Source organism: Annulohypoxylon maeteangense (genome assembly GCF_022496945.1).
Source record: "Annulohypoxylon maeteangense strain CBS 123835 unplaced genomic scaffold GGS22scaffold_4, whole genome shotgun sequence".
Taxonomy (NCBI): domain Eukaryota; kingdom Fungi; phylum Ascomycota; class Sordariomycetes; order Xylariales; family Hypoxylaceae; genus Annulohypoxylon; species Annulohypoxylon maeteangense.
In genome coordinates this window covers 1397637-1420547 of record NW_025953251.1, presented here as the reverse complement: position 1 = coordinate 1420547, position 22911 = coordinate 1397637, and the positions used below count along the sequence as shown (strand labels likewise).

The window sequence follows — 22911 nt, the reverse complement described above, 5'->3', positions numbered from 1 at the left end:
TTGTCTTATGGTAGGAACACCCACTCCGCCAGTGGCGTGTCCCGCTGATAGTCTTTATATATGCCGCAGATAATGGGCTTATATATAAAGTTCCTATCCCCCTCTTGGGAGTCAGGGATGGTTGGTATATCGAGCATTCCCCGGAAGGGACGACCAAGCATGGCGCTGAATGCGCGTGGAAGTCCCCCCGGCAGCCAATGCAGGACGGGGAGCAGGGAGAGGAGCGACGCCATCTTGGGTCACGTCCGATCATCTGCTCCCTGCGCTGGGGTTCCTGCCAGAACATTGGAGGGCGATCTCGTAGTCAATTTATGACTAGAGTGCCCGGCCAGAATTGTTGGCAGGCAATGTTCTGACCGAGGCAGGAACATAGTGATGGATGAGGGTGGAGGGTGGAGGGTGGAGGGTGGAGGGTGGAGGAAAAGAGGGTGATGGAGTATACTCTTCTCAAGAGCTGGCTTCTGGTTAGCTAAGGGTACCTTCAACTCAAGGGGCGCGGGTATTCTGCTTACTAATGGTGTCGGCTATTGGGTTAGCCAATAGCCAAACTTTTTATACTCGCCCATTAGGGGCGAGCATCGCATTATGTTAATTAATTTTAATTAATTAAACCGCCAGTGTTGTGTGCTGGATTAATGGCGTGAAGGCGGAGGGGTAGCCTCGGCTCGACGTTAGGTGAGCCGCGGGACGCACACCATGCCAATATGGCTAGGCGCTGTGTGGTGGTTCTGTTTCGTGTTAGTGGTGAATGGATGGATGATTTGCGGTGATGGGCATTTTTGACTTACGGTCATGAGCGTTCCAATCCATGGAACAGACCTCAGGGTCGTAGACCAAGTTATGGGCGATTTAGGACACCAGACATAACTTGGCTGTGGAAGGGACTTGTGGTTAGTCAAGGTTCGTTTGGATATTGGACGGTTGGTTGAGAAAGGGTTTTGAAAAAAAAGAAAAGGAAATTAAAAAAGAAATAAAGGTGGACGGTATGATAATGTGGTGTGGACGGAGTGTGGTATGGTATGTGGTACGGTACGAGGTATGGTACGAGGTATGGTATGAGGTATGAGGTATGAGGTATGATGAAGATGAGGTATGATGAAGATGAGGTATGATGTGGACGAGGCAAAGTGTGAACAAGGTAAAGTGTGAACGAAATATTGTACAGGATGGGTGAATTGTGTAATGGGTTTACCTTGGATGTTTTGTAGGTGTAAATTGGTTGTTGTGTGGAAGAAGTAATGATGAACGAAGAAGATGGACGAATAACTTTGGTTGAAGAAAGATGAACAAGGAAGGGTTTGAACGAAGTAGGTGTGGACGTGTTATTTATGGAAGGTGGGTAGTGGGAGTGTGGGCGTGTGCACCCGGTGTTATTTGTTCAGTACTGGGGACGGGGACGAAGTCGTGGATGAGATCAAGTACAGGGACAGTGACGAGAGAAGAGGAACGAAAGGCACCCACGTAGATGATGTTTTGGTGTGCGTGAGGAAAATGTGTTTGAGTGAAGAGCAAAACGATGTAGGAATAAAAACTTACTCAGTAGATAGTTATCATCTTTCTCGAATTAGGTAAAAAGAAGATAAAGTGCTTCGATCATTGTATGTTGGGTTGCAAGACTTAAAGTCTTAGATCTCCAACAAGTAGACGATGGACCTTAGGTGGTGCCATCTTTTATGTCTAAGGAAAATGTTGAAAGAAGGAAGAATCGTTGTGGTGAAAGGAGGGGAGGGGAGGCGAGATTATATAGTTTTGGGTGAAGAAACTCCAGTGACGAGAATCAGTAGGTCCCGCTAAGATATTAATAACTACGCACCGTCCAAGGAAGGAAGTACCTCAGGTACGCGTGCGAATATTAAGTATACGACCCGCGCCTATCCTAAACGGGCGAGTACGATGTGGCAGCTGACAGAAGAAAATATTTAAAGTGTCGACGCTTATAGCGTAGAAGGTGGACGGGCCTATAAGGGGTTTTACACGGGGCCGTGCTAGATGGTAATTCTCCATTATATAGGTATTTATCACAGTGAGTCAGTTTCAGTCCCGATTTCCAATTCATTTAATAGTAAGTAACTACGTACCTAGAAAACAAGTGTCAGCTACGCAAGTATCTAATTGGGCTTGCCAGTCACTCGGCGCCCACTTGTTTCCATAGTAGGGATAATAACAACAACAACAAATAAATCTGGCCCTGCCTTTACGCATGAGGTACCTAGTACCTTAAACATGTTTTGTTACAATAATACTTTTATACTTTCCCTAGTACCTATGTATCCATCAATGTATATATTTCGCACTGAACGCAATTTTAGAAGTCATGAAAATATCCTAATAAGGAATGGTTAACATTTGTGATCTCGTACACGCCGTGGTATTTTCGATTTATTTTTATTTTCTAACAGTAGTACGTACTGTACATAATACTTCTTCCAATAAAGCCTGGTACCAATAACATTTCTCTGCATTTTTCTGCGTGGAAAGTAGTATCTTATCCTACGACTATTGAAGTCTTTTATGTTAAGCAGGTTCTTCGGACCTGGCACAGCCCCTGAATTAGTTGAAAGTTCAGTTCTTAATCCAACCCTTGAATTAGTTCAAAGATTAATTGTCACACGGGAATGAGCATCAAGAGATTGTCAAATATCAACTAGACGATGCTTTATTGAGGCTTATTTGGTATTATTAGAGGTCTTGATTCCCCTAATTGAGTTCATGTGCTTGGAGAACCAGCACGAGATTAAATCATACCCTTAGTTCTTTGAAGGTAAATAGACACAATTATCGCCCTCTGAAAAAGAAAGAGAACCTTTGAAGCCAACGGGTTTTCGGATTATGGAGGATTATTAGCTGGATAGAGGACACGTCCGATAACCTTATAGCCGTTGGTACATCAGCCCCTGATTTAATTCCTAGATCAATTTCGAATCTGTTGGGAAATTGATCCTTGATCGAGTCCGGATCTATTAAATATTCATTCTATTAGCACAAGAGTTGGTCCAACATTTAGTCTGAAGACCAGTCCCTAGATCAATTCAAAGTTGAAGGTAAACAGATACCATAGGATGTAGTCAATTCTTATCAGGCGGATGAAAACCAGTGACTAGCATGCGCCCAATCATGTGTGGTTAAATTTAAAGTTTGCCAAGACTCTAGCGCGCCGGCAAAAATAGCCAAGAGCTAATCGATTACCGCGATACAAGATCGATCAGATCCTTATCAATTTCCCCCAATAGTTTTCCGAGCTCAATATTTACTCCGGAGGCTTACCTAGCACTGCTGTATTTCTAGCTAATGCGTGTCCTGCTCAGAAAGCCACACCCTGACCCGTAATCTCCGAGAACGAAGCATATATGGAAGGGATGTGAAAGCTGTAGTTTTTCGGTTCGTATAAGGCCAGGGGACTCGCTGTATCAATGGAAAATGCGCACTATAATTGGAGAGTAATCGTGGTACGAAATATTGAAGTATTCTACCAAGTAGGTAGCCAACCTTGAAAATGACGAAAACATCAGTAAGCATTATGTTCGCCGGGTAGTATGAACTGCTACACTGGGGATATTGGTATTAATTTCTAAAGCATCTGTATCATACGCTAGTCCTTTTACCCATACAGTCCATGTTTTCATGCCCTCCTTATCAAACCCAGCACAACCAGACTTTTGATTACCTTATCTAGAGACACATTCTGCCCCGAAGACACCAGCAGTAGCAGAGCCGAGTCCGGAAAATGCGGCTATGCCCCATGCTAGAGCACCTGATTCCCAATCCGACTTGTCAGCTGGTAAAATATCTCCCTCCACTATGTCTCTGGCTTCTGACGGCGTAGGCTCATATGATTTCTCTTCCTCAGGTTTCTTAGTCTTTTTCGATCGTCCTCGCCTCTTCCCAGGAGTCCTAACGCCTTCCTCGCTAGGGGCAGTCGAGCTTGCAACGCTTCCCAGCCTCGTCGATTTTCTTCGGCTTCTCAGAGTCATTGAATGTTCTGATACAACATCCTCACAGAGCTCGGGATCGGGTTTAATATTTAAACTTGGTCTCTTGGTGTCTTCGACAGGGTCCTCGAACTTATGGTTGAAGCCGTAATTGAGATATGTCGAGTAGATGATATGTTGAGTGTTTGTAGCTCGAACAGCAGCCCAAAGACCTAGACTGAAGGTACATATCAAGACATCCCAACCAACAGCCAGCACGGCAGGATGATCAAAGATCGAACCTAGCACTTTACCTACTGCTGTACTACTGCGTTCCCAATTTGTGCGTTCCTCCATATCCCATGCGAAGAAAACGCTATGTCGGTGACGATGTGAATTTGGGATATTTGCGATGAGCGCTATGATGGTGGCCTTAGCGTAGTATACGAAGGACATGAAAGAAACGGATCGATAAATTGTTGTGAATGGGCGGTATGCGTCATGTGGGTGTGCGTGAATAGTACCCCAACTTGTCGGGGCAATCCTTGGTAGAATCAGGGGCAAGAAAGTGGAGGCGCGAGTGAAGAATACCACGTTCACAAATGATGGCGTCTCGGCGGCCAGAGGAAGTAAAAATATTGTTGAATAGTTGATAGCCAGAGCCAACCCAAATGAACCAGGACTCAGATACCAATTCTTTGGCTTGCGTGGGAAGAACCTATCACGGATCTGGACCAATCTCGAGGGCGCCACTGGAAGCCCAAAACCCTCCCTTCCTTGCGACAACGGCGCTGGAGTTAAGAGAAGGGCAAGAAAGAACAGGTTCTGGGCAAAGGATAGGCTGACGAGATGTGCCAGGGCGAGAAAGGCGGAAGTTAGTGGGATGTTTCGTCGTCGTCCTTCGATCGACAATAGAAAGCTGAATGCTATGGTGGCGAGATCGATCTGCTGGCCCCACCAAAAGCGGCGAGCCTTCTCGGCAACAATTTCGAGGCTGTCAAAGTAAGGCGAAGTATCACTCAGCCAGTGGGCTATATAGACAGGATCTAGTACGCTTGAATTATCTGGTTCTGGGAAGAGTGTTTCTTCGGGGATGAATCTGCTATCATATTAGACTTTCACATTTCAATTTTTGGGGTTAGTAAGGGATGGGTAACACTTACCGCTCCGGTTGATCAAGGCCATGTTCATAGACCCACGTTCGATACGATATGATGACTGAATTTAGAGATGTGTAGGTGGCCAGAGAAAAAGCTGTAACAGCAAGCCCGAGAAAGATTGGAACTAATCTCTTGCGCTGTGCGAGGCGTGATCGCGTGTCCTGGCTTGGGCCTAAAGATTTGTATGATGTATATAGACTAGCGGCGACGGCATATATCAAGTAGAGGATTGATATAAGACGGATACCAACTGTAGCCAGTGAGATGATACTGTACTTGATGTTATTAAACCATTCATCGACGAGTAAGCTGGCTCATGAAGACATACCTCAATGGGTGCTGAAGGGGTATCGGTGCCATCTTGGGCTATGATATTGTTCGAAGGGATCTAAGTGAACAAATACAAGATAGCGACGAATCATTCATATTAGTATTATATATGCGTCTCCATACTTCGGTAGTAAAAGCATGTACTGGGTGAGGTAGTGAAAGTAGTGGAAGTAGTGAATTCCAGAAATTTAGGTGATGATTCTAAGTTGGTTACAAGGGTAGGAATGCATATGGCGTCGGGTCGTTGCTGCGTGGCGGGAAACTGGGGAAATCAATACCAGCTGATTGGGTATTGTTATGACGCCATGTCTCTGGATATAGGTATAAATGCCATAAGAAGGGTCGACTTACATGTACCTACCCCACGTTGAAGTGTATGTGTGGCTACTTGGGTACATTTGTACTTATGCATGGTTTTGATTTTTCGTCACAAGTGCTCAAGTTCCTAGGTACATGTAGCTTGGATTTACTAAACAGCCTGGTTTTGTGAGATTTAAATATATGTATAAATACGTCTGTTTGTCTATATACAAACATCTGTAAAACATGTAACTATGATATGTGAATCCTTTTCCTCAACAAGATGAAAATGTTAGGTATCATGCATACTATAATATTTTCGACTTTCTGCATAATTACCTAATTAAATGTTGAATAATCCGGCAGTTGAAGTACCAATGGCGCCTTTCCCTTACGGGATTAGCGCCGGGCGGATACCTACCAGCACATTGGAAACATATGATCGTTGGCGCTTGAGCCACAAGCCGCTTCATTGGTCAACTCAATCTGGAACATCACCTCAGCATTCCTTATCGGCTCGAGTCTACAGATGTACATCCGTCCCCATCTACCCCAAATCCGCAATAGCCTCCCGAGACCTCGATACCCCTTAGAAGAACAATGTACCACCTAGCCAAATCGCTCTACCTCCTGGCGCGACGGAAAGAGGAATACTCGGTCATCCTCCTCGGGCTCGACAATGCCGGCAAGACGACGTTCCACGAGCAGGCGAAGGCGCTCTTCCTCCCCGAGCACCCGGACCCGAAGCTAAAGACGGTGCCGACGGTGGGCCAGAATGTGTCGACGCTGACGCTGCCGGACATGTACGTCAAGATCTGGGACGTCGGGGGCCAGTTGAGCCTGCGCAAGCTGTGGCAGAGCTACTACGCTAGCTGCCACGCCATCGTCTTCATCATCGACAGCACCGACATCGGCGACGGTAACCTCGAACACGATAGCTCCGGCCGTCTTGAGGAGTGCCGCTTAGTTTTGGAAGATGTGTTGCAGAATTCTGAGACTGAGGGCGTGCCGTTGTTGATATTGGCGAATAAACAAGATAGGGAGGATTGTGTTGAGGTCGTGCGCATAAAGGAGGGTTTGGTGAAAAAGGTGTTTGAGGGCGAGAAGGCGTCGAGTATTCGTGACTCGAGGGTCTTGCCTGTGAGCGCTTTGACGGGGACGGGTGTGAGGGAAGCGGTCGAATGGGTGAGGTCGAGGGTTAAATGGAATAAGGAATCAAGACCGCCAGTGATGCGGTAAGAAGTCAGTAAGGTTGACGTTGCGACGTTATGCCGTGTTGCTTGGTTTAAAGAAGGCCTGGTGGCCTGGTTTTTGCATTCAGCGTCATGGACAAGGCGTTCAAGGATTCAAGGATTGGAACTTATGGGTTCAAATTCATCTAGAGGGCTGGCCTCTGAAGCATGGGTATCTATTTTGTTCGGTTATCTACGGAAGCAGTATCCATATGAGTGATCTGCTATCTCTCGTTCTCGGCGGACAACTCCGCCAAAAGTCCACCTTTATCCCTCCGTTTGGAGTCTGCGGCTAGCTTTTGATCTAATAATGTTGAGAACTCCTTAACCTTCTGGAGTGCCACGGCGGTGCACTGGAGCAGCGTGGACGCCTCCACCGGTGTTCCTCCCAACTTCGCGATCTGGCAGATCTCCCCGTGCTTATTGAGGCTGATGGTACAGCTAGATACCTTCATCTGCTCTTCCAGGAGAGTTGCGTCCAGCAATACAATATCCGCTTCGTCTCCGTAGAAGCTGAAGGTGACGCAAAACGGCGAATGTAGCCAACTTAGCGGCACAGGCTCTCGTTCTGCGGGTGTGTACACGGTCAAAGTCTCCCCTTCTATGCTTGTATCCGGTTTTCGGAAGTGGCGCAATGCTGCTACGACAGCGAAGCAGGATCCGTCGATGAGATTGCCATCATGTGAGAGGACGTGTAGATCAACCCTTATAGACCAGCATTTTTGGCCCGCGATGAGACATAGTGACTCGGTATCTAGGGCATTAGACCGCCGCACCGTCTTCTCGATTTGTCTTGAAAGTAGAATTTCTGTCTCTGTTGGTCGGTTGACTTCGAATGCTGGCGACGCCATAGGGCTGAGTTCTGTGGTGATGGTGAAGACGCCATCGAAAGGTCGATCGACGTAAGGTACTGTGACTTCGGCGGACACTTTCGCAAGTATTCTGATAATCAAAATTAATAAGATTGTATACCTTGTAATATCCTGTCCTACTCACCTTGTCTTCCCTAATGTTACATCCGCGACTCCATATTGGTCACCAAACTTGAGCTCTAGATTTCGGTACTGATCAAAGGCACGACCATCGATGCGCAAACCTTCTTGTAGTGCCTGCAAGACGAACGCGCGCTCATTGAGTGAAGGCTCAGCCTCTCGAGGCATTGTAGAAGAAAAAAAGGGAGGAAGTAAAGATCAGATTTGTTCTTGCTTCACTTCATGACTCTTCTTAACTGAATCTGGGTAGTAATTGATAGTGGGGTGTTTGCGCATTTCATAAGGTTCCATAGCTTCAAAATTCACTATATTTCTGCCAGGCGGTGAGTGGGAAACCCCTGTAAGGTCGGCATTTTACACGCTAAAATCCCGAGGCGGTAACACAGTGTACCCTGTACTCGAACATCAACGGTGCAGGCGCAGACCATTCAACAAAACGAAACTTAACATTTACATCTTCGTCTACGGTCTAGCAAGTTATTCATTTAAATAACTCAAGATGACTACCGCACATAGACCTACCTTTGATCCCGTAAGTTCATGATCTTTTAGAGTGATACATAATGAAATATTTACTAACAGCAATTGTAGGCGCGTGGAAAGGAAGCTCTTCGAGGGCCAGCATATCACCAACGTCTCCTTCCAGCTCATACTCAGTTGAAGTTCAGACAACCCGGCCAAGGAGGAGATGCCGACGAGCCCCGCGACCTACGAGCCGAACTCCTCGCCGCCGAGGCTGCCCACTTCGCAAAGCAGGGCAAGCTATCCGACGCTCCTGACGTCGATAACTCCGAACCCACTACCAACTCTAGCGCGAAGCGACCCTTAGAACTACGATCGCAAGCAGATAGTGATGGGGAAAATGAAGACCCGGAGGCAAAACGTCAGCGCGTATTAGCAGAGACCCGAGACATAGACGAGGAGTCGGAAGTCGATGATAGTGACGAGGACAGTGATGATGACGAAGACGAAGAAGCCGAGCTGTTACGAGAACTCGAAAGAGTCAGGCAAGAACGAGCCCAGAAGCGCGAGCAGGAAGAACGTGCTAAGGCTGCGGCCGAAGAAGAGGAACGAGAAAAGGAGATTGCGCTGGGTAATCCACTGATGAACCCGACGAACTTCAACACGAAGCGAAGGTATGTCAAAATTTAACGAAACGTTATGCTGGAATGTCGCTAATTGGGCTGTTACAGATGGGACGATGATGTTGTATTCAAGAACCAAGCACGAGGAACCGAAGATAAGAACAAGAAGAAGGAATTCATCAATGTTTGTCTCACATCCCCTAATATGTTCGTACGATATACTAATAACATGGCTAGGATATGCTACGATCGGACTTCCATAAACGATTCATGAACAAGTACGTGCGATAAGCTGTATGTTATAGGATGACATTAGCTCGCTAAGAAAGAATACCCCCGGTGTGCATGGCGACGACCAACGTCTTTGCTGAATATTTCACGGACTGGATGGTGAAAGGAAATAAACTAGACAGAATTGAGCGGATCGAAGGGGACTACTAGGCTATGGTCAATACGCAGTTCCTCTGCCCTTACATGTTAGTTTGGTACACCTAATATTGCCATCCTCGGTGCCATAACATAAGCTGATGACAATCCATTAGCTACTTCGTATAGGAGTAAGGATAGGCTGGCGTTCTCTATAGGCAGGATTCATGAAATTCAACAAATACAGCCAAGTTTGCTAGTGAAGTGGATTGTCTCTTCTGCCTGTCTAGTGTGGGTATGTGAATATAATCTTTGAATGAGACCAATGGCCTCAAGTGCAATCTAATACTAGTCTATAATGATGCGGCTACTTTGTCTTTCTGGATTCAGTTGCCACCCTTTTTCCGTCCTGTGCATGTCGACGCGTTCTCAGTGTGTTGTCTACCTTGTCTAATGCTTTTATTGCCTTTGTAATAGTCTGGGTGCTGTTGTATAAAAGCACTATTCGAACGACATTAGCATTGACCTCAGATTAACTCCATCAAGGGGTTTCTCTATGATATACTCACTCGATGGGATGATGGCCCAAGGCAGATTAAACCCAACATAGTAGACCCAAAAGTACAGAAACTCGGGTCGGCTATGGGGAAGCCCCGTGAGGTATTCCTCGCTCAGGCTAGTGGAATAATACAGGGCGACACCATACAAATGTGCCATGCAGACGATGATGCGAAGTGCATGTCGAAAGGGGCTACCTCGGACGATGGATACAGCATTTGCGAAGCAGAGAGGTCCCCATACAAACTATTGTGTGTTCATCCATCATCAGTCTATAGTTTCCTCATATCATAAGTTAATACACTTACTGCTGTGATGCTCTCAACACTAAGCATGAAGGTGTCCGAAGTCAAGTATCGTGAATCGGACAACGCATACTCCTTCCATAGCTGCGCCAACAGATTCTGTGACGACGCGACAGTATCATGGTTCAAGACGAAGTATCCTTGAAGCCGATTAATTTAGCCAATGAATCTTTTGCCTAAGGCGGAGTGACAGTTACACCTTACCTTCGAAGAAGCAATGCAGACAGCCATCTAAATAGTGGGGCCGAGTTAGTCAAAAAGGGGCGGTCAAAAAAGAGCAGGTAAGGCTGTATGAGCAACTCACTCATCACAAACCAGCAGAACACTGCTAGATTCGACTTGGTCAATTTCGGATTGACTTTCAATGCCACCGCAGAAGCACCTAAAACAGCAAACCCTAGCATGCCAGCTAGAGCAGCCAGGAGCACATAGACGGGAGCCTCATTCGGGCGGTATGATGGAATATAGACGCCTAGGGGATAGTACGGATGCGAAGGCACGGTATCCCCAGATGAGAACTTATAGCCCCCGAACGGCCACATGCTCAAGCCCATGATGAACTTTGGTCGGAAAAAATTTGGCAGAACTAAAATTATCCGGCCGTTCAAAAATGAAGATGTGGTGATTCAAAACAAAGTTCCTAAAAGGGGTGATGTCGTTGATTAAGCGGTCTTGGCGTTTCCATAATACTACCCAGTACCTAGTATTATCATGGATGCAGGTAGGACCAGGGTTTATAAGCGGAATCGGCTCCGAAATAGACTGGGATTTTGGACTATGACGAAGTACATAATCAGCTCGATTCTACTGAAGTGAATTAATATCACTTAATTGTTATTTACAAATTTGTAATAATAAAATCTACAAATTTCATAATATCAAATTCGTAAAATCCTCATACAATTGAACCTCCTAAGTTTCACTAGGGGGAGTAATACCACCAACTGAAGCCACCGAAGCCACCGACGTCAACTCACGGCAGGATACAGAATACGACTTCCGGGATCCACAAAAAGCAATGACAGCCCTCCTCGAGGTATCGCTAGCCTGGCTCTTCAAAAATGCCAAAGGCCGCGACGATAAGAGCTTCTTCAAGACCCCCGCGTTCGCCGATTTTGAAGGGAAACAGGAGATCACCGTCACGGCGCCGGATATTGGCCCTGTGAACTCGGTGCTCGGCGTAGAGTACACGAGCGATGGGATAGGCAAATTCCCTAGTTTGCGCTGGGAGGCGCCACCGCAGATCGCGGACCAGGTCAAGGAGTGGCTGCTGGTTTCGGAGGACCCGGATGTGCCGCTGCCTACGCCTATCTGCCACGGGTGAGTACCTCTAGGACCTAGGTATCTAGTACCTATTCCCTATTTTAACCCCAGGGGGTTCTAATTGTAGAGTCCGAGCTGAATCGTCTTGCAAACGACAGTATCTATACGGGAATCCCGCCTACGAGAACTATTGTAGAAGCCGCCGACTTCGAGGTCGAAGATCCGAATAAAGCGCTGTTGAAGGGCGGGTTTCACTATGGACGCTCGAGAAATGGACGAGTTTATCTCCCGCCTCGGCCGTTGATGAATCATGGACCGCATCGATGTTAGTGTTCTCGGATTATGAATGTATACCTAGTAGTTATATGTCAATACTTACTCTCCCTAGATTTCTTCGAAGTTATAGCACTTAAAGAACCGTTGGACCCAAGCTTGTTAAATGCGACGACGACTAGGGAGCAGATTGCCGGCGCTATTGTTGGTAAGATCTTGGCGTGGGGGATGTGGACAGGGGTTGCGGAAAGAAAGTGGAGATGATGCAGATTTTGTAACCAATCAACGGCCGTGGAGTTATCGGAGTTGCTGTGATGGGGTTTCTTTTTCTCTGCGAGATTTTACTGGATCTTCGTCTCTGTCATCAAAGTAACTACATCAGTGCAGAAACAATGGTTAGAAGCTTCAAGATTTTCGCTATATGAGGCTATTTTCTAAATGATAAGAGGTACATAATATCCCAAATTCAAGTCAAATATCCGTTTTGATGCAACCAATCCAACAACTATTCTTAAATCACCCAAATCCATACTTTTTTTCGCCAGCCAGAAATCAGTTTATCCCAGGACTCTCAGTTCACCCCAGCACCAGTAGCTCCAGCCATATCACCATCCACCACATCCAGCACAGCACGCGACATCTCCTCAGCCTCCAAGAACGTAGTCACATTCTCGCCAGGTCCAGCCGTAGTAACCCAATGCACACCCTCAGTAGGGACCCCAAGCGCGAACCTCCTCCGCTGCGAGACACCCTCCCGATTTATAAGGTGAAAGGGACTTCGCGTGACATCCAGCCCCCCCGTCTCATACCCACCCGAACAATGCGCCCGACACTGTCCCTTCTCCCACATCGAACCAAGCAGTTCATCCGCACTCCTCCTAACATCCGGCTCCGCCATCCGCGCCTCTATAAGCGCAGTCACTCTCTCCGCTGATCCCGGCACGCTAACAGAACTAGCCTCCCAACCTCCGTCCCGAGCTATTACTTCCAGTCCTGGCCCGATCACAGTCACGATCCCCGCTTTGATCAGCGCGATAAGCTGCTCGATGCGCTCGCGCGGCGGCCCGACGGACAGGAAGCTGTTTAGTGGCGTGTACCCCCGCTCCAAGTCGTCCCGGCGGGACGCGCCTGAAAGCCCGCCGTGATCGACGATTTGTCGGATGGCGGGGCGTAGACCGCGTAGGACGTCTAGTGCGGTGTGGACTGGTTTCGCGCCTGTGGATCCTCGGGCTTGCTCGATGTCCGAGTGGAGATAGGCTAGGAGCCAGGTTTTCCAGTCGGTTGTGCTGTGGAAGGAATGTTTGAGATAAGGGTGAGACATGTAGTCCCAGGACCAGCGGTCTTCTTTGGGGATCTTGGCGTCGGAGAGAATGTGTGAAGGGTCGTGGCTGTGGAGGTATCGAGACCGGAAATCGAGACGCGAGGATTGGGATTTTCCTAGGAGGGTCTCGTAGTATGTTGTTTCGACTTCTTTCTTGATGAGCGGTAGCACTTCAGACGAAAAGTTCGGCGCGTCTTTGGAATTGGCGCGGTTGCGGAGGGATGTTATTAGTGAGGAGGTGAGGAGGAGGGGCTGGTAGTTGTTGTATGAACCGTCCGATTGGTCGCCGCGGGCACGGTAGGGGATGCCGCGCCGGGAACCGGCGATAATGTGTGGTTCGTTCCCGGAGGCGGTGTAGTGCAGATTACCTTCCTTGTCGCGATCGAAGCGGCCGCCGCGGCCTTGGGTTAGGAGGATCATGTAGTCGAAGAAGATGAGGCCGAGACCGCGTAGTAGGACCTTTTCACCGGGTTTTAGGGAGGAGAGGTCGATGTATGCTGGGTTGGCGGGGGGGATGTAACGCAAGCCGGGATGCTGCTGGGCATACGTTATGTGTCGATATTGCTCTGCAGTTGGGAGTTGGGGCAAGTGGCCTTGAGTGAGGATCACGGCAGAGAGCCCGGTTAGTTTGACGCCAGTGTCGAGAGACACCTTCTGAAGACCGCCTTTCTCATCATCGAGGCTGATTGCACGAGCGATATGGGACTGGTACTTTACCTGCCTGGGTGCGTTGCGTATCATTTCTTGCAAACACCACGTCAGGTAGCGGCCGTATACGTAACGAGGTGCGTATCCGTTGGATAGAGTGTATCCCTCCCGAGCCGCCCATTGTTCCAAGTTTGGCGTCAGGGAGTTCAGTTTCGATGATACGGTGCTGTTGTTGAATACGGTCATCTGACATGCTTTGGTGTTCATCAGGAGGGGTTTCGGTTGCTTGCTATGCCAGACGGTGCCGGAACCTGGGTGTGTCGAATCGATGACGTGGACTGTCAACTCCCCTTTACTACGCAAGCCCCTCGCCAACTCGCATATACGGCCAAGTACAATCGTACCCAAGGGACCATTGCCAATGACGGCGATGGCTGCGGTTGGTTTGGTGCTTGTCGTAGATGAGTAACGGGCAAGATTCTTAGCCAGACCCATCCCTAGTGGTGTGTGTAAAGCCATTGCTGTATTGGCTATACGTATGGGTGAGGGAAAGAGAAGGTTTATAATTGATATCATCTTGAATTTCAGAGTTGAAAAAGCATTGGTATCCGAAGACTGTCTGGTTGTATGTTGAAGATACAGTTCTCGTTGGATGTTTAAAGGACTTCATATTTATACCTAGGTACCTAGGTATTATTCTCCCATTTCACGAATCCGAATACGGAACTCGTTATAACGACAAGCACGCCATCATACGCAAGGAAGGAATTGTTGGGCAGGCGATCGAGTATGAGCCTGGATACCTAGGTACCTGCATATGGTGACCTTATCTTTGCTTCCGCGGATGACGGCTTGGCCATCCGGGCCTCAGGAAATTCTTCAGGTGCTGTCAATTCTAGCCTGCAAGCCTCACGTGCCGTTCACGATAAGCAACTATGACTCTCAGAATGGGGCCAGAAAAAGTTTCCCCTGAACTCACCACGTCGCCGTATCGGACTGTATACTTGGACATAATCTGACCCACTTTTACCTTTCATGGTATCTACGTAGCGGATATCGGTTGTCTAACCCAGGAGATAGTGTCATGTACGGTGCGGTACGGGAGAGAATGAGCACATGGGTCCTCTTCTGATGCCATTCTGCTCTAGCTGTATCTGAGTTGCTGGTGGCAATAAGGCATAATTCTTGTTGGGACTATTGAGCAGCGTTGTAAGAAGGATAGGGCCCATCACTTAGTTGATATGACATTTACATCCTATTGTTCATCGTCTAGGTAAGTAATTGAATTTCCATGTGAGGATTTCAATTTTTACAGATCTACAGAATGTCATCCCTCTATCAACTTACAATTGGTACCTAGTTACCTACCTACGTACCTATGGTATGAACGCTAAGCCTTCACCGATCTTGGATATAGAAAACTTTCTGTTTTTTTTTTCTGGCGAATTGTTCCACATGGTGGAAAATGAGCTTTAAGATACACCAATCGGCCTATTGATGGAAGTGAAACTAACTTCGGCGCTTGTCCCGCGCAAGCGCGTGCTGTGTTTCCCCCTTTGTGATACTAGCTAAAACACTTTGCTATGATAAACAGTTTAACACCTACTACTTATCTAGGAATAAGTATCTATATCAATAGATAAAACACACTTATACATAGATAACTAGATGAGTCATACATACTATTCTAGAATCTTAGAGCTATCAGATAACCTCACTGACCTGGGTGGCTTAATGGTCTGTGGGTACTTCGTCACAACATTGGATAAACCTATAGATATAAGTGTGTATAATAATTCCGAGAAATTAATTGTTTCCTGAAGTCAATAATTCATATCGTTAGATATAATTTGTTTTGTATGACTGATTGCAGTTGAGCTGCAAAGGAAAACATTGAAACTGCGACAATCCAGGGTATTTGATTGGTTGTTGAAATTGAACTAAAATCTGGGGTAGTGACAGCCGCGATCGGGGCGGTGCGGGAGGGTCCCTCTACCAACTTGGTGGGTCCGCGGGGTACAGGTATCCCTGCCAGAAGACTGTGCCCATACAGTGGACGTGATGCGATTTGTCGACAATCTGGCATTATCACCTACATTACTATTCCGGTTTACTAATTGCGTGATGTTGGCCCTTTTCGACACTTCCAGGAGATAAAGGTAAGTCGGTCAATGATAATAATCTCTCTCGATGAATTTGGAGGGACGGACGATGGAGAATTAGGTACTAGGAGAAATATAATTGAAGAGTATGAATAAAGCTACGATGCTTTTTGACAACTAGGTCATACCTAATTCCAACCATGACTTAACAATCACCAAGCAATTCTCGTTCTAACCTAAGCCTTGTTATTGTTCGTTTTGAGTTTCCTTTATTGTTATTTTGGGGGGGGGGGGGGGGGGGGGTTGGCTCTCTACTCCGTCCCAGAGGTTGGCTGGCACATCGTAGCTGTCGGTAGTGAGCAGTGCCTGTGGGTAATTCTGAGGGTATGACGGGGGCTGTGGTCCTACTTGTGAGATTTTAAGTCAATGATGAGTATTAACGGCGAAGATGGGAATAATTTTGATCTGTATGTAGGTTTGGCTTTGAAGTGTTATTGTATACATGACAACGCTCGGAGGAGTTTAGTCGGAGTCCGTATGGGGATGCAATGAAATTAGAAGAAGATTTCGCAACCCAAAATCAAGCTTTGAAAAACAATGTCTGCTATGGCTTAGGCAGTTTAGCCGCTAAAGAAAGACGCCACATCTACTAACAGGTAGACTGTCAGCAGCTGGCAGTAAAGTGGGTCAAATTGAAAGCTGGTGTGCACCTCCTAGGATATGGCTGCGGATAGTCGCAACCCGGCAGGGATCGGTACCGATCTATGGCCGACATTCACGTGGCGTAAGCCTCCTCATTGTGATGCCGCACCTGTTCCGCGCCACATATAACTGGAACATAGCCGACCGGCTAACGACTTCTTAGTGACCTCCAATCTTCCTAATAGCAACACAATCCTCCCGGACCCGCGACCCGATGTCTCCAATCTAGGCGTCACCCAAGCCTCAATTTCATCTGCGCCAATGCCCGATACCAGCCACGAAGAAGCATCACCCACTATCCCACAGTCCAGTCGAATTAAAAGAAATACTGCTTGTACCAGTTGCCGGGATGCTAAGGTATATCTTGCAGATCACAGAGTTACAGTGCCGCATATTGATCATCCTTTAGGTGCGCTGCAACCCTAGCCAAAATCCTGCCCAGCCGTGCCAGCGTTGCGCGAAGCTTCGCCTAAGTTGCGTTGTCGACAGGACTCACAAAAGAGTTAGCCGAAAAAGGTACATCTGCTAACTTTCCTCATTTAAATTTCATTCAAGTAACTAACTCAAATCCCATAGCAAATTAGATGAATTGGTTCAAGAAATCCAGTCTATTAAACAAAGTGTTACTGGACAGATAACTGCATCGCCAAATCAGGCACCCGCATACACTCAACAGAATGAGACAATCGTCCCTTTCAAAGAGTCTGCTCCACCACGGCTGGGAGTGCCATCCCCCGTGAGCATTTCCACCGGAGAAGTGGGAGGTCCTACGGTCATTGCTTCGTCTAACGCCACTGTTGCGCCCTCTTCAGTAATTCATACCCCTGAAACTCCTGTATCTATTCAAACCCCTGCGGCTGGGCCCGCACTTTCAAGAGCTCTTGGATCTCAGCCATTTTCCGGTGAAGATATTGATCACTATTTTCAAAAGTAAGTTAGCTGCTATTTTGGTTTAAGGAGATATAATTGATCTCTAATGCTTTACGCTCAGATATTTCGAGTATTATCATCCGTACATGCCAATTGTAAGGCTTAGGGATCCAAACAAGTGTTATGATTCTAGTCCCTTCTTATTCTGGACCATCATCTACATAGCTTCGCGTCGCTATGCAAAAAGTCCTACTCTATTTCCTTTCTTATTAGATGCTATCAAGAAAGATGCTTTCTCTACCATAAATAATTGGCCTTTAACCCTACCATCAATTAATGCACTCATCTTGCTCTGCGCATGGATCTTTCCGGATGTGCGGTTTGTTAACGACCCGTCTGCGCTATTCACTGGCGCTGTAATGAATGCAATCTTACAGCTAGGAATTCATTGTGGTAAAGGAAGCCATCCGGAATACAGTCATGGCGTTTTTCAAAATACTTTCACGGATGAAGAGGCGGCCTTCACTTGGGCCGGATACAACATCATCTCCCAAAGAGTGTCGTCGTCCTTAGGGCTCCCTACTATTGGTGGCTTATTCAATCAGACTATCCAGAATATCATCGACGGCAGAACGCCTTTCCAAGTCCCCTCCACCTTCCGTGTTCTCCTAGAGTGCCAGAAATTCTGCCACCATGTTTCCGGGACTATGGCAGCTTGTCTAGAAGAGTCGCGAGGGGTGTCAGCACATATAGTCCTACTACTCGAAAACGAATGGAACGCCGTGCGAGGACTCATATGCTCAGAGCGCGCAGGTATGTGTCTCCATCCCATTCCCCTTTGTACCTAGCCCCATACTAAGCCCGTACACAGACGACCTCGACCGATTCAATGCCCTCCTAGTCCAACTCGAAATCCAAACCTACTACATGATCCCGCTCCCCGGGTACGATTCCGAAGCACTCAAACGCAACATCATGCGCACGTACAGCACAGCGCAAGCCGTGATCCGGTCCGCGCTCGCGCTCGACTCCGACACGGATTTCCTGCGCCACGTCCCACACTTCCACTTCCGCGCCCTCATGGCCGCCGGCGGCATCATCTACCGCGTCCTCCACTCCTCCTACCTACAACTCATGGACCGCGCCTCCGCCGAGCGAGACGCCGCCGACGCCGTCACAGCATCCCGTCGCGCCAGGGTTGCCGATAACGATTTACCTACCCGATTGGGAAACCTGTTCGAGAGCTGGTGTCATCGCCTTGTCCGCGGCGCCGCTGTTCCCGTGTTTACCGAGGAGCCCGTGTCGAGCTTTTCGCACCGGCTGAGCGCGAGTGTTATGTATGATTGCATGACGCGCTGGAAGACGGACCATATGCCCGGGTGCAGGAATAAGTTCCAGCCTTTGAATGCGTGTCCCTGTTTTGGGAGCGGGGCCGCGGCGAACGGACAGATGGTGAATGCTGGGACTGGGGTTGGAGTGGGTGGGGAAGGGGCAGCGAGGAGCGAGACACCGGCGATATTGGGGGCGGATGCGTTGCAGAATATCGATTGGACTTTTATGGATGATTTCGATTGGAGCTTTGAGCCGGTTATGCCGGGGATGTCGGCGCCGACGTGAAGGGTTGGGGTGAGGGAAATACACGAGGATTCTAGAAGGATATATGTGTGTAATAAGGTACGTCCTTGTATAGGTTGTGGATGTTATGAGCACATGAAATCAAACAGGTTAGACGTCTAACGCTTTAGAAAGTAATAATAAATATGGCAAATAGATCTATCATCAGATTCATAGGAGGCAGCTACACCATTAGCCATTTCACGAACACGAAAGTCCACGTATTTGCAAATCGAGAGGATGAGTGGATCATTATGGTTCTAGTATGTACACCCTATAGCACTGGCAAATCCGCCTTTTGGACTACCATCCCATCTATTTCGTCAAACCCATCTCTTTCCTGCCCAATATCTAGGCGTCTATCTACCTGGTAAGTAATCTACCCAGCCCCCGACCTAGTCCCCCCATCCTCCCTCCCGCTAGAGAAATTCATCATCGCAGGAAGATCCACGCCTAAAGCCTCGCCCAAGATATCCCACTCCACATTCGCGTTTATGCCCTCCGTGCCCGACATATCCCACGGTATACCCACCTCCTCTTGTCCAGCGTGATTTTGTGGCGGAGGGTTTTGCGATGCAGGGTTTTGCGGCACGGAGGGGTTTTCAGAAGCAGCGAAATTCGAGGGCATCATGCCGTGGTCGCTGAACACGGCTTGTATGTACCCGCGGGCGAGATCGCAGTTCTGATCCCTGCCCTCCTGCGCCCAGCTCGATTCACGGGCCCCTGGCCGGAACGAAGCTGGTAAAGAGCAGTCTGCGCCGAGGCCGCGCCATATAGACGTTATTGACGGCGTCGAGGTTTTGGTAGTCGCGGCTACTTGTGGCGATCCCGTGCGGTGCGGTAAGTTAACCTCCGTTTGAGGGTTCGTGGCGTACCCACCGCCGCAGAGCCTAGTGTGTGTTGGGGCTGTCATGTTTGCGGGGGAGGAGTGTGCGGATGGGTTCGTTGCGGTCCCGTGGCTGTCGGATGAGTCGTTTGCGGCGCCAGTCTCGGGAGAAGGGGACACGCGTCTCCGCTTGTTTTTACTGCCTGACGTGGTGGCTTCAGCGGACGGAGGCTCCCGAGCGATGTTGCCGTATATGCGTATTTCAGAGGTCCAAGTACCGTACTCGCCCGGGTTATCACAGTCGTTGAGGGGCTTGCCAACTGGGTTACCCAGGGGAAGGCGACCCGGCAACGGGGGCTGGACCTGTGAGTGCCGCGAGACGCTAGACCGGGCGAGTAGGGGTATGTTGTGCGAGACCTGGACCTTGAACTCGTCATTAAGGTTGTCGAGAGTAGATAGTTTCACGATGTCCTTGATACCGTTTCGTTCGATATCAACGACAACCTGGCGAAGGAAGGCTCGAGTGATGTAATGGGTTCGTCCGAGCGCCTCCATGGCTGAGATAATGAAGTCGAGATTATCGAGGTGAGTTGGCGCTTGGTTTGCTTTACAAAGATATGTGTAAACTGACGCGGCGCAATACATTGAAAGCGCGGTTAATGGACTTTTCTGTTAGGGTGTCAGTGACTACAGAAGTTATCTCATCATTCCAAAAAGTCACTCACGGGGCTTGAAGCCACGTGGCTAGTTAGTTTAACAATATTGACAATTTCTTGTGCCGCCGTTGTTAAACGATCATGGCTAATTTTCTTAGCACTTTCAGGTAGTTTGTAAGTATCTATCCTCTCAATCGCGGCGTGATGCAGGCAAATAATCGATGCATGCAAGTTAAGATTTGTATGAACGGCGATGGGATCACGAAAGTTATCGGGAAGACGAAAGCTCGATGGTAAAAAGATGAATGCGCTTGAGAGCGTATTATCGATCTCGCGGTGCCGCTGCCAGTATTCGCCATACTCATAATTGTCGGGGTTATCGTTAGGCCTAGGTCTATGGACGTGTTTGAGGATTTGATTGTGTCTAAATATCGGAATTAGTAAATGGGGAAAATAAACTCATGGAAAGATCGCTAACATATGGCAGATCAAGACAGCTCCAGCGAATGATGAATATTGCTGCCCCTTGAATGCTTCATGAAGAGTATACGTGTCTTCTTGCTGGCCACTTTCGAACGCAGCTTCTGGCTATAAGGCTCGAGGTCAATAAGATCTAGAATGGTGCCTTAAGATCCATACATATTAAAAATGGAGAGAAGTAATCCGTTTCGAGAGTCTCATCCCAAAGACTACTAAGACGATTTAATATTAACTCACAGCGGGAAGCAAAGTTGTGACCTGGGAGATACGTTAGCATAGACTTTAGCTTTTTAAGACCATATCCTACCTCAGCGGTATCAATAAGAAATGGCCAACCAGTCGATATCGAGCAATGGCTATCAATGCAAAATATTCCCCAGAACGTCCGTCGTCGCTCTTCTAATTCAGCCCAATCTTTTGGGGGTAATAGCGTGGGGCTTATCTCCTCGGCGGCGCCATCAAGTCGATGAAGGCCCATCATTTCCGCAAGTCGAACTCCTTTCGCACAGGTCATAGCAGCTCGGGTAAACATCATGGTTTTGGCCTCATACGTAGCTATCACACAGTACGCTTGGGCATGAGCCACGGTGATGAAGTGTTCGCCGTATGACTTTGAGTGGTGAGTATGGTTATGCAAAAGGGGTAATCGGGAGGGGCCATGAGCGGCCTACCTTCATCTCATCCGTTTCAGTATACTGGCGAGCACGTCGATAGAAGATATCGTGGTACATATTATACTTCGGATGACCATGTGAGGCCAGCGCCCAGATGGCATATTGAAGGCACATCGGAGGTTTCATATGTGGCGCAGAATAGAAGGATTGAAGATAACGTGAAGGATGAATTATAGGAATAAGATGCTTCTGACTCGCAAAGAATATGCGATTACTTCATTACCATGAGTTATTAGGTACTGGACGAGTTTTCTGATTGAGTATCACTTACAGGTCTTCCATCACCTCAAAAGGAGGCAATCTCTCATATACACCGCCGATATCGATAAGAGACCCATTAAAGGGGGTGCTGCCTTGATCTTGGCCGCTCGAATTTCCCCCCGAGAATGATGTTGTCGGATCTTGTTGGAATGAGAATTGGGTGTCACCATCATACAAAAAATCAGGGGCGGTGAAATCCAGCCCTTCGAAGATCGTATTCTCTGTCGCTTCACCAGATTGAATGTCGGCATCCTCGGCAGTCTTCTGTTGCGGTGGGCGTGAGCCATTTTGGCCTGCCTCTTTCAACAGCACTTCAACCTGAGCTACATGTACGTCTTAGCCCAAATCACGCGAATTTTCATAGAGCATCAGATGATAGCTACCCAGACGCGCTTCAAGCTCCTTCACGTTCCTCCGTTTAAAGGCTGGTCTCCTCCGAGACTCGGGAAAGACGCATTCGAGGTTGGCTTTCTCGCAGCGTTTACACTTTGGCTTTACGCGATCACATTTGAGTTTCCTATTTCTGCACGATACACATGACTACTTACAATGTTAGCAGATTCAATATCATGCAGCATGAAAGGGGTTGATGGCAAGCTACCAAAGACTCGGGTCCGGATTTACCGCTTCCGGAAGCTTCATTGGAGGGGCCGTCCTCCGGCATTATGTTTACACGAAAAGCTTCATATAAATAAGTGGCTAATCATTTCGTCCCATCTCGATATTAACATCAGGCTTGCAGACGCTCCCGAGCGTGGCGTGTGAAGGGATGAAGGTGGAATTAGGCAACCCACTCATTAGTCGCCTTTAATTATTGGCTGGTGCCTGTTAGTAAGGTAACCCCTGTAGGATAAAGGTTACTCCGAAATCTGATAGCTTTCGATTTTACAAGTATTATGTACATTATTTGCATTATTACTGCGGTGTTAAGCCGAATATTTAACACCTCGAGTAGGTATTTATAAGGTATATTAAATAGCGTATT

At 47.8% G+C, this 22911-nt stretch overlaps 9 protein-coding genes across 9 annotated transcripts; 4 read left to right on the top strand and 5 right to left on the bottom strand.

Moving 5' to 3' along the window:
• Window positions 1-3314: 3314 nt before the first annotated feature.
• Window positions 3315-5590, bottom strand: GGS22DRAFT_157242 (uncharacterized protein). The gene is made up of 4 exons (XM_047960479.1): window positions 5397-5590; window positions 5072-5338; window positions 3575-5007; window positions 3315-3508 (listed from the first exon to the last, which is right to left on the bottom strand). The coding sequence occupies exons 1-3, from the start codon at window positions 5426-5428 to the stop codon at window positions 3666-3668; spliced, it is 1641 nt and encodes a 546-aa protein (XP_047821310.1). The 5' UTR covers window positions 5429-5590; the 3' UTR covers window positions 3315-3508; window positions 3575-3665.
• A 369-nt stretch (window positions 5591-5959) lies between these two features.
• Window positions 5960-7045, top strand: GGS22DRAFT_109854 (P-loop containing nucleoside triphosphate hydrolase protein). Its single transcript, XM_047957912.1, has one exon. The coding sequence runs from the start codon at window positions 6299-6301 to the stop codon at window positions 6935-6937; it is 639 nt and encodes a 212-aa protein (XP_047821309.1). The 5' UTR covers window positions 5960-6298; the 3' UTR covers window positions 6938-7045.
• GGS22DRAFT_109853 (ribosomal protein S5 domain 2-like protein) lies at window positions 7046-8180 on the bottom strand. The gene is made up of 2 exons (XM_047957911.1): window positions 7927-8180; window positions 7046-7872 (listed from the first exon to the last, which is right to left on the bottom strand). Exons 1-2 carry the CDS (start codon window positions 8088-8090, stop codon window positions 7155-7157), a joined length of 882 nt encoding a protein of 293 aa, XP_047821308.1. The 5' UTR covers window positions 8091-8180; the 3' UTR covers window positions 7046-7154.
• A 241-nt stretch (window positions 8181-8421) lies between these two features.
• On the top strand, window positions 8422-9298 carry GGS22DRAFT_186305 (Pre-mRNA-splicing factor Cwf15/Cwc15; the record flags this gene model as incomplete). Its single annotated transcript, XM_047964437.1, has 4 exons — window positions 8422-8454; window positions 8514-9058; window positions 9116-9191; window positions 9245-9298. 4 exons carry the CDS (start codon window positions 8422-8424, stop codon window positions 9296-9298), a joined length of 708 nt encoding a protein of 235 aa, XP_047821307.1.
• Window positions 9241-10871, bottom strand: GGS22DRAFT_109848 (EBP-domain-containing protein). Its single transcript, XM_047957910.1, has 5 exons — window positions 10541-10871; window positions 10441-10467; window positions 10240-10376; window positions 9943-10177; window positions 9241-9874 (listed from the first exon to the last, which is right to left on the bottom strand). The coding sequence occupies exons 1-5, from the start codon at window positions 10788-10790 to the stop codon at window positions 9741-9743; spliced, it is 783 nt and encodes a 260-aa protein (XP_047821306.1). The 5' UTR covers window positions 10791-10871; the 3' UTR covers window positions 9241-9740.
• A 383-nt stretch (window positions 10872-11254) lies between these two features.
• GGS22DRAFT_186303 (PEBP-like protein) lies at window positions 11255-12036 on the top strand (the record flags this gene model as incomplete). Its single annotated transcript, XM_047964436.1, has 3 exons — window positions 11255-11556; window positions 11658-11824; window positions 11888-12036. 3 exons carry the CDS (start codon window positions 11255-11257, stop codon window positions 12034-12036), a joined length of 618 nt encoding a protein of 205 aa, XP_047821305.1.
• Window positions 12037-12343: 307 nt separating this feature from the next.
• Window positions 12344-14260, bottom strand: GGS22DRAFT_186302 (FAD-NAD(P)-binding-domain-containing protein; the record flags this gene model as incomplete). The annotated part of the gene is made up of 1 exon (XM_047964435.1): window positions 12344-14260. The coding sequence occupies one exon, from the start codon at window positions 14258-14260 to the stop codon at window positions 12344-12346; it is 1917 nt and encodes a 638-aa protein (XP_047821304.1).
• Window positions 14261-16683: 2423 nt separating this feature from the next.
• GGS22DRAFT_157231 (uncharacterized protein) lies at window positions 16684-19181 on the top strand. Its single transcript, XM_047960478.1, has 5 exons — window positions 16684-16902; window positions 16955-17061; window positions 17122-17475; window positions 17537-18228; window positions 18287-19181. Exons 1-5 carry the CDS (start codon window positions 16807-16809, stop codon window positions 19030-19032), a joined length of 1995 nt encoding a protein of 664 aa, XP_047821303.1. The 5' UTR covers window positions 16684-16806; the 3' UTR covers window positions 19033-19181.
• An 80-nt stretch (window positions 19182-19261) lies between these two features.
• Window positions 19262-22705, bottom strand: GGS22DRAFT_157229 (uncharacterized protein). The gene is made up of 9 exons (XM_047960477.1): window positions 22528-22705; window positions 22310-22466; window positions 21937-22249; window positions 21663-21879; window positions 21299-21601; window positions 21229-21249; window positions 20990-21099; window positions 20581-20935; window positions 19262-20524 (listed from the first exon to the last, which is right to left on the bottom strand). Exons 1-9 carry the CDS (start codon window positions 22588-22590, stop codon window positions 19409-19411), a joined length of 2655 nt encoding a protein of 884 aa, XP_047821302.1. The 5' UTR covers window positions 22591-22705; the 3' UTR covers window positions 19262-19408.
• Window positions 22706-22911: the final 206 nt, after the last annotated feature.

What these genes read in the sequence shown, in the direction of transcription:
- GGS22DRAFT_157242 (XM_047960479.1), bottom strand. Translation starts at nt 5,428, where the DNA reads ATGGCACCGATACCCCTTCAGCACCCATTGAG. An exon ending in CCCCTTCAGCACCCATTGAG is followed by an intron (nt 5,339 to 5,396) that starts GTATGTCTTCAT and finishes CATCAAGTACAG; the next exon opens with TATCATCTCACTGGCTACAG. An exon ending in GGCCTTGATCAACCGGAGCG is followed by an intron (nt 5,008 to 5,071) that starts GTAAGTGTTACC and finishes ATATGATAGCAG; the next exon opens with ATTCATCCCCGAAGAAACAC.
- GGS22DRAFT_109854 (XM_047957912.1), top strand. Translation starts at nt 6,299, where the DNA reads ATGTACCACCTAGCCAAATCGCTCTACCTCCTGGCGCGACGGAAAGAG.
- GGS22DRAFT_109853 (XM_047957911.1), bottom strand. Translation starts at nt 8,090, where the DNA reads ATGCCTCGAGAGGCTGAGCCTTCACTCAATGAGCGCGCGTTCGTCTTG. An exon ending in GTAACATTAGGGAAGACAAG is followed by an intron (nt 7,873 to 7,926) that starts GTGAGTAGGACA and finishes TTTGATTATCAG; the next exon opens with AATACTTGCGAAAGTGTCCG.
- GGS22DRAFT_109848 (XM_047957910.1), bottom strand. Translation starts at nt 10,790, where the DNA reads ATGGGCTTGAGCATGTGGCCGTTCGGGGGCTATAAGTTCTCATCTGGG. An exon ending in GTTCTGCTGGTTTGTGATGA is followed by an intron (nt 10,468 to 10,540) that starts GTGAGTTGCTCA and finishes CCCACTATTTAG; the next exon opens with ATGGCTGTCTGCATTGCTTC. An exon ending in TTGGGCCATCATCCCATCGA is followed by an intron (nt 9,875 to 9,942) that starts GTGAGTATATCA and finishes TCGTTCGAATAG; the next exon opens with TGCTTTTATACAACAGCACC.
- GGS22DRAFT_157231 (XM_047960478.1), top strand. Translation starts at nt 16,807, where the DNA reads ATGCCCGATACCAGCCACGAAGAAGCATCACCCACTATCCCACAGTCC. An exon ending in AAAAGAGTTAGCCGAAAAAG is followed by an intron (nt 17,062 to 17,121) that starts GTACATCTGCTA and finishes CAAATCCCATAG; the next exon opens with CAAATTAGATGAATTGGTTC. An exon ending in ATTGATCACTATTTTCAAAA is followed by an intron (nt 17,476 to 17,536) that starts GTAAGTTAGCTG and finishes CTTTACGCTCAG; the next exon opens with ATATTTCGAGTATTATCATC.
- GGS22DRAFT_157229 (XM_047960477.1), bottom strand. Translation starts at nt 22,590, where the DNA reads ATGCCGGAGGACGGCCCCTCCAATGAAGCTTCCGGAAGCGGTAAATCC. An exon ending in TTTGAGGTGATGGAAGACCT is followed by an intron (nt 21,880 to 21,936) that starts GTAAGTGATACT and finishes ATGGTAATGAAG; the next exon opens with TAATCGCATATTCTTTGCGA. An exon ending in CTGAAACGGATGAGATGAAG is followed by an intron (nt 21,602 to 21,662) that starts GTAGGCCGCTCA and finishes CACCACTCAAAG; the next exon opens with TCATACGGCGAACACTTCAT.